This window comes from Anopheles coluzzii, chromosome 3 (genome assembly GCF_943734685.1).
Source record: "Anopheles coluzzii chromosome 3, AcolN3, whole genome shotgun sequence".
Taxonomy (NCBI): domain Eukaryota; kingdom Metazoa; phylum Arthropoda; class Insecta; order Diptera; family Culicidae; genus Anopheles; species Anopheles coluzzii.
In genome coordinates, this window is record NC_064671.1 from 67,667,592 (window position 1) to 67,678,700 (window position 11,109).

General features: G+C 41.8%; 2 protein-coding genes across 3 annotated transcripts in view; one reads left to right on the forward strand and one right to left on the reverse strand.

Moving 5' to 3' along the window:
* The window catches only part of LOC120955640 (delta-like protein 1), a 117,111-nt gene extending 108,162 nt beyond the window's left edge, over positions 1–8,949 (forward strand). The window contains exons 1-5 of one of the 2 annotated variants that reach the window (XM_049610156.1): positions 4,016–4,437; positions 7,603–7,900; positions 7,966–8,157; positions 8,230–8,421; positions 8,484–8,949. In XM_049610156.1, coding sequence (XP_049466113.1) covers positions 4,327–4,437; positions 7,603–7,900; positions 7,966–8,157; positions 8,230–8,421; positions 8,484–8,809 — 1,119 coding nt within the window. In that variant the 5' untranslated portion in view covers positions 4,016–4,326 and the 3' untranslated portion in view covers positions 8,810–8,949. Of the gene's footprint in view, positions 1–4,015; positions 4,438–7,602; positions 7,901–7,965; positions 8,158–8,229; positions 8,422–8,483 lie in introns of those variants that run through there. The other variant, XM_049610157.1, reaches the window with a different exon arrangement.
* Positions 8,833–10,053, reverse strand: LOC120955641 (protein lethal(2)k10201). The gene is made up of 3 exons (XM_040376689.2): positions 9,706–10,053; positions 9,431–9,632; positions 8,833–9,365 (listed from the first exon to the last, which is right to left on the reverse strand). Exons 1-3 carry the CDS (start codon positions 9,879–9,881, stop codon positions 8,967–8,969), a joined length of 777 nt encoding a protein of 258 aa, XP_040232623.2. The 5' UTR covers positions 9,882–10,053; the 3' UTR covers positions 8,833–8,966.
* Between the last annotated feature and the right edge of the window lie 1,056 nt (positions 10,054–11,109).

Sequence of the window (11,109 nt, forward strand, 5' to 3'; positions counted from 1 at the left end):
TGTGTCGCATTTATGTAACAGATATCGCACATCAAATTAAAAAAAACGAAAAATAAGAATGTTTGCAAGAACATTTCAATATTTTAACGTTGGAAAAAATCCCCTCCCTCAAATCACATTACAGATGGACTACACCCCGTCCAATAACTTAGTTTTACCGTTTTTTTTTGTGAATTTGTCTTTTTGTTTCCTTTATTCTGGTATATTCACTTTTTTAAATAAACCAAAAAGAATTTCATTATATTTTATATAAATTGAAGTTGTCCCATGCAGCAATAAATTTAAAAAAATATGTTGATAATTGGCTCCTCAGCACGGTTTGCTATGTATTTGCATCACCATCAGAAGCGTTTTTCATCCAGCCATCTTCCTGGTCCTCCATAAATATTTCTATCTTTCCAGAAATGTTCTTTGACTTTAGATGTTGTTTGATCATCAAATACACTATTGCATTTCACATAACATCCCAAGTGCCACAAATCCACTAAACGACCACTAAACGGCTTCTAAACGACTCAAGTTCTCTACCTAAACGGAATATAGAAAGACTTCGTTTAGCAGACGGCAAACGACTCATGCATTCTAAAAATAGCGAAAAAGCTGGTGGCGCTCTCTGTTGGTGGGATACCCCAACTAGTTGAGCTTCATCGCTTGCAGGAGAGCTTTCTCATTTCCTCTGTACTGTTCCCAAGTGCCACAAATCCACTAAACGACCACTAAACGGCTTCTAAACGACTCAAGTTCTCTACCTAAACGGAATATAGAAAGACTTCGTTTAGCAGACGGCAAACGACTCATGCATTCTAAAAATAGCAAAAAAAGCTAATGGCGCTCTCTGTTGATGGGATACCCCCCAACCAGTTGAGCTTCCTCGCTTGGAGGAGAGCTTTCTCATCTCCTCTGTACTGTTGTATGGTTTCGCATTGAAGTTATGCATCGCTAGAACTAGAACGGCGATACGATTGTTTAAATGCTAAACTCCAACGGAAACCACCAGCACTGAAGCAAGTGAGATTTGAGTAATGGTCGTTGGTGTTGATACCCACGTATCTGACCACACGACTATCCATATAGATTTTTGCTCAGAAAGTTAGAAGGCTATATAGGTCATGATAAAATGAAACTTGTCGAAACACATTGCATGAAAAGGATAGCAATATAATAATCAGTTTTAATACGCCATCTATTGATCAAACCAATGAAGCTGTGGAGCTTTCATTTTTTTTCTATGGATATTCAATTTTCCAGTCGTTTAGGCTTAATCTGTGGCGCTTGGGTTGTATGGTGTCGCATTGAAGTTATGCATCGCTAGAACTAGAACGGCGTTACGATTGTTTAAATACTAAACTCCAACGAAAACCACCATCACTGAAGCAAGTGAGATTTGAGTTATGGTCGTTGGTGTTAATACCCACGTATCTGACCACACGACCATTCATATAGATTTTTGCTCAGAAAGTTAGAAGGCTATATAGGTCATGATAAGATGAAACTTGTCGAAACACATTGCAAGAAAAGGATAGCAATATAATGATGAGTTGTAATACGCCATCTATTGATCAAACCAATGAAGCTGTGGAGCTTTAATTTTTTTTCTATGGATATTCAATTTTCCAGTCGTTTAGGCTTAATCTGTGGCGCTTGGGATATGATGCTTTATAAGTTACGCCTGTCCTACAACTTACGAACAAAATCGATAATGTTTGCAAGAGTATCAGCTGCATTTTCGATGTAGGGGAAAGCGGGGCAAAATGGGCATGTGGGGCAAAATGCGCACCCTCTATTTAAGCATTATTTGACTACAAAGATACTTTCCAATGCTCAAAATGTATTCATTGGAGTGTTCTATGAGCACCATGTAAGTTTCATAACCTTTACATGACAAAAAACCAAGAAAAATGCAAAATAAGGTTTAGTAGCATATTGATGTAATTTTTGCCACTGCGAAAATAAGCTTAAACCATTGTCACAGGGATGCGTTGAAGTTGTACATGATATATTTTTAAAGATATGATTTTTCTATATAATTTGTCTGAAGAAAGCAAGGCGATTGAATGCGTATTTTTACTAATATAACAAAAAATACAAAAATGGTTCACGTGGGGCAAAATGGGCAGTTACGCTTAGGGCAAAATGGGCAGATGCTTTTGACATACGGCGCTTGGTGAGGCTATGGTGTTGTATTTGTCGCCTCAATAATGATATCAGGCACAGATTAAAAACATTGGATTTTGTAGATTTAAACGTGTAAAAACTGTTTTAATTTTGATAACATATTTTCGGAAGAATTTTAAGTGCTTTTCTGACCAGCAAAACAAAAGATAGAACGAAAATACATTTCACGAAACGTGCGCAAAACCATAGACCATTACCTAAGCGCAGTTGTTGTGGCCCATTTTGCCCCAGTGTTTTGACGTTTCACAGTTTGTTTACATATGCCCATTTTGCCCCAGGGCTATGCCCATTTTACCCCGCGTGTCAAAAATGCTTCTCGTAAAACATCAACTTTTATTTTACATTACAGTGAACCCTCTCTTATTTGACACCTCTTCAATTTGAAAAACCTCTCTTATTTGAACATTTTGCACAGTCCCTTGATTTCCAGTACATTTTTGTTCCTCTAATTTGGAAAACCTCTGAAATCTGTGTCCCTCTTATTTGTATATGGTGTTGCCATGGTTATTGAATGATGTATGCTCAAATTGGCAATCCTGTTCGCAGTTTCCTATAGCAACAGTTAAGGCTGCATACTAAATGTTCTTTCTCTTTCTTGTTTGGATGGACCTTTCATTCACTTTCCACCTCTGTAATTTGAAAACCCCTCTTATTCGACAGTCCCATCGCCTCTCAAATAAGAGAGGGTTCACTGTATTTACATGTTTTTAAGTTGTTTTCATTCTATGTGGCAATTTAAATCCATAGATAAATGGTGGAGGCATGCAATAAAGGAAGAAAAATTGTGTTTTATGGCATATTCAAAGGAATATTCAGTAAACTGCTTAACATGCCCATTTTGCCCCGCTTTCCCCTATTTATAAAATTACTCCCAATGATCAACTAAATAGCGTTGCAGTTAATTCTCATGTCATTTGCTTCAAATCGTGTGTCGTTACTTGAGAATCGCATGCTACATCAAATGCCTGTACAAGCAGGCATTTGAAGAACTAGTGAGATCTTTTTTAGCTTTACGTAATTAATGGATGACGCCTTATTTGCTTAAAATTAAAATCTAAGTAATATTTTTTTAATATTCTTATAAATTGTAGCCACACACGATCAGTATTACGGCCTCCTGAATAATAAAAAGAAACACATACGATCGTGAAAGCAAACATGAACTTTTATCCCCTAAAAAAAAGCTTTTCGTCCAGCTTTGCGTGAAAGCTATAAGCAACATGTGTTCTCATCAGCTGAAATAATTCTACTAATTTTCCATCAAATTGCTTTCTATTGGCGTTATCCAAGAATATTTTCGAACAGCACTGTATAGAATGTATTGCTAAAAATCGAAAAACCTAAAAATCTCTTCGCTGTAGAGCTAAAGAAAACAGTTATTTCATTAATTTGTACTTCTGAGTTTTTGAATATGAGTTTTTAATAATTTGTAACATAAGCAGAGAAACAATCACTAAATAATTAATTTTGCGAAGCTTGTCTTTCATTAAACGCGATCGAAGCTTTCATAATGCCCGTGCTACGGCCAACGTGCTTTGCATACGAATCCGATGGAAATGCCCACCGACGCAGTGGCTAGAAACTTCGTCCTAATGCGATAGTTAAAATGTATGTACTTTTGGTAAATTTTTACATTTTAAACAATTAGCTTCTGAATGACATGTAATAATAGTACTTGGTGAAAAGAAAATATAAACATCGATTAAAATTGTCTGAAACACAGATCGATCGCGTATCTTAACAACCTCTGCCCCGAACAGGCGCAAGACGCATCACGTTGCGCAGGTGAAAGCACGCGCGGGCAAGAAAGCAAAAGCAAACGACGAACGCCGCGTTCGAACGGAAGAAGCTTGCTGGGGTGCGTCGTCTTGCCCGCAACCCGTCTGCAAGCAGTAACCGAGCGGTCCCGTTGGCTGCTACCATTCGCCCAGCCCAGCGCACCGGTTCAGTCTTCGCGCAAACCACGATCGGAGTGGATCAGTCACAGTCGGCGTGATTCTATTCCCGCGGGCTTAGGCCTCTTCTCCTTTTTTTTTATTGATTTTGCTGCATCTCCAATTCCGTTGCGGTCTCTGCTGAGGTGAACGTTCGCTGATACAGTGTTTGTGTTTTCGGTCACAGTTTCCGTCTGTCGCAAAACGTGATCGCGCGATGAGTCACAACCATTACTATAGGATCATCGTTGTCGGCGCGCTGCTGCAGCTGATCGCGCTCGTCTCCCCGTCCGGTGCCGTCCGTTACGTGCCAAAGTGGAAGAAGCAGGTTGGGTGAAAATTATGCGCTTTTTCTGTGTTGTGTGTGTGTGCCTAGCTTTCGACCGCGATCATCGCCACGCGCCGTTCCCCGATGCGTTCGGTCGCAGATTAACGATGGCAATGACACTGATCCTAGATTTCTCCATTAGCGCTTGTGACCTCAGAGCCAGTACAGGGAGGGTTGTTTTTTTTCTTCTTGGTCGCAGTGTGGGGCGTGTGTGTAAACAAATGTTGGCCTATAAACAGTCCGGTTAAAGAAAGTGCAGGGGCTGTGGAAGAGAAATTTCCCTGCAACTGGATAAATGAACAATTTCTCTACCTGCTTCATCTACTCTCTTCCTACCATTGTCTCTAGAACGCACTTCCGCGGGATGGACACTATTTCTTCGATCAGATTTTGTCCACCAAGTTCTTGCTAGCGAACTACAGGAGCATAACAGGGAGTGAAAAGCGGGAGGAAAGCGAGGGGACGATGTGTTCGGAAAACCCGTTATGTTGTTATGTTTTTCTTCCGTTCACCGGTCGATTTTTGTGCTCCCTGCGTAATGGCCTTAAGGGAAGCAACGGTTCTACCCAGGCAAAACGGGCAGAAAATGATGCGAACCGAGCGATACGTGAGACGCTTTTTATGGTCCCGGGAATTGGAGGTGGAGGGATATGATGGGGCGGAGAGGTGGATGTTGTGGGAAAAAACGCATCCCAGACACTCTCGTGCTCGTAACCAGTTTTCGTATGAGTGAAAATAGTTCTTGATCGTGCTCTTGCAAACAGTTACAGCTGTGGATAGGAAAGCTTTGCCAAGTGCAAGAACAAACGATGGAATCGCTCTTAACCAGTACTTTTCTTTCCAAATATTGAAGTAAATAGCAAACAAAAAAAGAAAGTTTTATTATTTTGAGTCATCAAAGTCATCAAAATGAGCAATATCAACAATTGCAATTGACTCATGCCAACTGGAATATGAAAAGCGGATCCCAAAAAACACTTTAAAAGTTTTTGTTTTAGAATCTATACATTGCAAAAGCAATTTGGTTGTTTCTAGGAATTGTTAGCATTTATCTTGCACGATGAGAAACGAACCTTGTCCGATCATGAAGGAAGCCGCCGCGTCTATCATTAGACCACTGAGCCCTGCAGTATCTGCACTTATGATTAGTTATTTAAACAAATTATTTCTGAACTAAATTCTTCTTATTCTGGACTAAAAAATTAAGAACCAGTCATGCATTAGCCATAGAAGTTCGCATTACACTTAGATTATATTGATTCTTCGTGGTTCATAGTTCGTGCAATCGCACCCTAACACATCAGCGAATGCATGTGTGTTCTTCCTTATCATCATTTTACTTCTGTTGAACATATTTAATTGTTCTATTTAACAGGTTATTTAAATATAGCATGTACCGCCCTGATATCGCAGGACCATTAGCAACCGATCAATATAGAATGTTTTCCTGAAAGCCGTCTAATGTATTGAAGTGTGTGAAATTTATGTTAGGTGACTCATTTCGTCTGCATTACACCTGCCTTATTATAGTAGCTAGTTTCAAGGAATACGATCATCAACATGCTTTTTTTATGATCGATACAAGCCCTTTGTGAAAACAATACAGATTTGCTTATTTTACCAAAAGAAGTTGCCACAATTTCGCGAAACCATTATTCCCAATTGGAGACATGATGATACAAAAACAAGCCCAATTGCCATCAGATTAGACCAGTGATAGGCAAAGTAAGGCTCGCGAGCCTGCTTTTGCAGTCCATATTGGTGATGGGTAAAGTTGGCAAAAGCCGGAGTCGATTCCGATACGACTGCGATGATTACGGATCCGACTTTGTAAGGTAGATCCACCCATTATCTGGAGTCGTTCGGAATCGCCCGGAGTCGTAGTCATCAGGAGGCTTCCGGAGTCGTCCAGAGTCGCCAGATGCTATATAGTCTCAGCTTCATCCGTCGCGACAGGTTCTTTGAAGTGAACTGATTTATCTGCATCCTTGCGCGCAGCTCAACTTTCATGCTATTGTCGTTGCTGACCTTTGACCCGAGATAGGTGAATTCTAGGACTACTTCAAAAATGCGTTCACCATTTATTGATTTGGAATCGTTTATCTGCAATTTGAGGATCTTTTCCACCAGGTCATCCCTTGGTAGGCTACTACTACATAGGAGAGCCGCAGACCAATAATGTGCATATCATCAGCGTATGCCAGGATCTGGGTTGACTTTTGTTGAAGGTTCCCGTGGTCTCCACTCTCGAGTCACGGATGGTCCTCTCTAGCCATGGATGGCAGCACGGATGGCCTTCAAGTTGCATAGGAGACAGGCAAGTTACCCTGGCGCATGGCCTTTGAGACTCCGTTCTCCCGGTCTCAATGGCAGACGCCTCCACGCCATCTTGTCACCTCAATTTGAGCCTATCACGCCTCTTCTGTCCTTGTGGACGGCCAAAAAAGACTTTCCGGAGCTAGTGGTTCCCATTTTGCCCGAGTCGGAATCGGATTAACAATAATCGGAGTCGGATTAGAGTCGTAGGTGCGCTCCAAACAAATATCGTGAAAGTATGCCAACTAGAATTGAGAAAGTTGTTCAGTTTTTGAAGAACTTGGGTGATTCATATTCGTTTTGATTCACATTACATTCATGTTAATTAATTCATATTAAAGAACTGAACGTGAACGGCAATTCAACTGACGGGTATGTCACAAAAACCTGCCGATGGACTTCAAAAATTTATCCTTTATTTCGACCGTACGATTGGAAGTTCTCATTATTTTGTCCGTTATGACGAAAAAATGTCCTTTAAACTCCAAACGATCTTCTTAATAAAATAATATTTTGAATTCTTGTAATACTTCGAAAAAAGATCGTGTTTTAAGAAGATGCATTATCTAATACTCCTTTTCTTATATTCAGAACGCTTCTTTACGAAGAATTGGAGCAGTTTTTTTTTTTTTGGAGCACGATTTACAAAAATAAAGCTCTACATCACTCCAAAAAGATTGAAGAATTCTACCAGAGTTTGACAAGCATTCCATCAGACAGTATCCACCGCCTAATTAATATTTAATTAGACATTCCTTGCCGGCTCACACCATCTACCACACCTTAATGAAACGATTTGTCCTATTCCTAAAACTCACCACTTTCCGCAACCGCTCTTTCTCCCGACAGGCTTGCGAGCTGCCAACGCCCCAGAACGAGTACTCCCACTACGTGTGCGATGACAACGGGGACGTGAAGTGTTTGCCGGGCTGGACGGGCGATTTGTGCGATGTGCCGATCTGCAAGAAGGGTTGCGATCCGCTTCAGGGCTACTGCAAACGGCCCGGCGAGTGCCGCTGCAAGCTTGGCTTTTACGGGGAAAACTGTAACCGATGCATCCCGCTGCCCGGGTGCCAGCACGGCGGCTGCCAGGTGTCGTTCGAGTGCGTCTGCCACAAGGGCTGGGATGGGATCTTCTGCTCGGAGCGTAAGTAAAGGACCGGAGTTTGAATTGTTGAACTAAGTTAATGTTTGATTGTGTCCTCTTTGTAGCAATTTGCCGTTCCGACTGCCATCCGTCCCGTGGGTACTGTGAAGCGCCCGGCGAGTGCCGTTGTCGGTTGGGCTGGGCCGGACCGACCTGCCGCGACTGCCAGGTGCTGCCCGGGTGTATGCACGGTACCTGCACCAAGCCGCTCGAATGCAAATGTCTTCCGGGATGGACGGGCATCCTGTGCCAGACGCGTAAGATGTCCACTTTTTGTCAAGAAGATAATAAGAACGATTAATGAGATGATTAATTGAACTTCTTTTTAGCGATTTGTGCCGCCAACTGTAGCCGCGAGCATGGATACTGCCGCCGACCGGGAGAGTGCCGCTGTAAGGTGGGCTGGATGGGGCAGGAGTGCAACAAGTGTCACCCGTACCCGGGCTGCGTCAACGGTGACTGTCGCCGACCGTGGGAATGTAACTGCAAACCGGGCTGGGGTGGAATGCTCTGTGATGAGGGTAAGTCCGTAGCTCTTCCTAACAGAACATCGTCTTAATACTGTTTTGAATCGCCCACTCAGAGCTTAATTATTGTGAGCAAAATCCCGACACCTGCCAGAACGGAGGCAAGTGTAAATCGGTCATCAAGGACGATGGCCACTATCGATGTGAGTGTCCGTCCGGGTACAAGGGACGCAACTGCGAGATTCTTCCACCCTCCATGATGACGTCAACGACGAGCAGTAGCACTACGGAGCAGCCATCCACTACGATGATGGCCGACGTATCCTCCGAGCTGTCCACGATCGGTCTCGAGAATCTGGAAACGTACCGCAACAGTTCGTCCACGGGGGAGGACTACCTGGCCGATGAGTACAGCTCGGAGGATCTGGACAACGAAGCCTAAACAGCTGTCCCAGGGCCAGGGTGTCTTGTGGTTGCAACATTTTAATTCATATTATTTATTTCACTTTACTTAACTTAACTTATTGTAGTACCGCTACTCCGGAGCCCGAAAGAAAGCCCGGTTTTTAAGAACCTCTAAAATCTCCGACTTTGTAGCATTATTCCTGCGGAAGGCTATCCAGCAGATCGATCACCATTTGGTTGCTTTCCAGTATATCACACTTGGCGGCGCTCGGTTTAGTAGTGCCACCGGTCGCTTTCGCTTTCGTTTTAAACGTACGCTGCTGTGGATGGCCAAAGGAGAAATTTTTCCTACACTTTGGTGCGATCAGTTGGGTCGGCTCTTCGGCGTGCGGTGACGTCATGCCGCCGGCAGCACTTTCCGTCTCCATCGCGACTGTCGCTTTCGGCTGTTTGTCTGATTTGTTCGGTTGGTTGGCGCGTTGTTGCATATCGAACCGGAAATTGTGCGGGAACCGGTGCTCGCGGATGCAGTGATCTCGACGCTCGGCCGGATCTTTGCTGCGGTGTTTACATTCCTCTAAAAAGCAAGCATACTTTAAAAGAAGAAAAAATGGGCTATTAGAATTGAGTTATATAAAAACAGAAGGGAAAATGTTACCATTGCACGGCTTGCCGATTGGACCTGTGCTGCAAAGTAGGAGTCGTGCGTTTCCGACAGGTGCAGATCGAGCAGGTGAGCATTCGGGAGCGACTTTTTGCACTGACCGCACGTGTACCGATGCTGGGCGTTGTAGTGCGCCTCATAATCCATGACCGAATGGCAGAAAAAGTTACAATCCGGCACGTTGCAGCTGATCTCGCTGGAAGGAATGGGTTTGGTTATTTTGGCAACACCAACTACACACATGCCATGACTCTGGGGTCTTTACTTACATGCCGTCATCTTCGGGTTCCGTATCATCCAAAGGAAATTTGCTCAACACTCCCAGCTTTGCGAATGGCTTGAGATAAAAGTTTCCCTCTCGAAAGAACTCATCATCATTCTTTCGCGGACCGTCAGCGTAGCGCTGCAGCAGGCTTAGCACCGTTTCTTTAGCAGTAAACTCCATTTTCTTATTGATGTTCGATACAATTGCATTCGTTTTTGCACAATTTCACAGGGAAATGTGCTCAACACGCTCCCCAAAACGCGCCACAAAATGGTAGAAATGGTTCTGTTTACAGCGACCAACAAGTGTGTTTGTTTTGAATGTTTCTAAGCGCCGTGCGAAAGGATCAGCTGTATATCGCGCCGTCTCGTTCGCTCCAGCTGTCATACAAGCTGCTTGTGTAGGACAAAAAATAGCTGCTGTTATACCATTTTCAAATTGACTGTTGTTACAATAATTATGCAAGAAAATGCGAATTACAGTATAAAATTTCAGCAGTACTTGATTTTCCAACAAATCTTACAGGGGTTTTCTTTTATTTTATTTTTTTTGTAATTTTTTGAACCCGTAAACCAATTTATTAAAAATTTTCCCATATATTTTTGAATCTGAATATATTTTCTTTTCTTTGAAAGTCAATTCAAATGATTCAAAAAATCTGTCTAACGTCATATAAATTGTAGAATGAACAAAAAAAGGAAACTTCTCAAAAAGGTGCAGAAATGCAGTTTACGCTCGGCATTCCGTACTTTTGAGAACCAATTTCATGAAATTAATCAATGTTCGATCAAAAGTCATAAAATATGATAAATCTTAATAAAATAAATATCTTTAGATTTCTAAAATTATAGGCTTTTTTTGTACATCACGAAAATGCTGAGATTGTACAACAAAGAGATCATTATTTCATGAACAAAAAAAGTTTTAAAAAACATCAAAACGTCACTCGAACAAGAGCGGATTGCAGAAAGTTAAATGTAACAACAGCAAAAACCTTGGGAAAACCTGATTTTTTTTCTAAACAAAAAAAAACTTTATCCAGAACTAACCGTTACTTGAGTAATATTTTCAGTTTAAATCTTATAACTTATTATCTTCGCGGATGATTGCTATAGTAAAACTTTTTTTTAATTGTATGTTTTTTTTCTTCTAAAATAGCCCGAGTATATTTAGGGTTTGGGGAACATATTCTCCTATAACGGCTCTATCTGTTGCAATCTAGCCGTTTCTTTATAACACGGCGATCGTTGCTTTTGGTGAACAAACTCCATTTAAACATAAAATTGTCTTCAGAAACAATTCTTAAAAATCGTAGTAAGAGCAACCCCTTCAGAAATGGCCTGCACGTGTTGCAATGAAATTTCACCCATGAAATATTTCGTGAAACAAATTGAATGCAAGTTTTTTT

Bases quoted from the DNA above. Each gene is read 5' to 3' on its own strand.
- LOC120955641 (XM_040376689.2), bottom strand. From the start codon at position 9,881: ATGGAGTTTACTGCTAAAGAAACGGTGCTAAGCCTGCTGCAGCGCTAC. The intron at 9,633-9,705 runs GTAAGTAAAGAC...CATTCCTTCCAG, and splicing joins GAACCCGAAGATGACGGCAT to CGAGATCAGCTGCAACGTGC. The intron at 9,366-9,430 runs GTAACATTTTCC...CTTCTTTTAAAG, and splicing joins AATCGGCAAGCCGTGCAATG to TATGCTTGCTTTTTAGAGGA.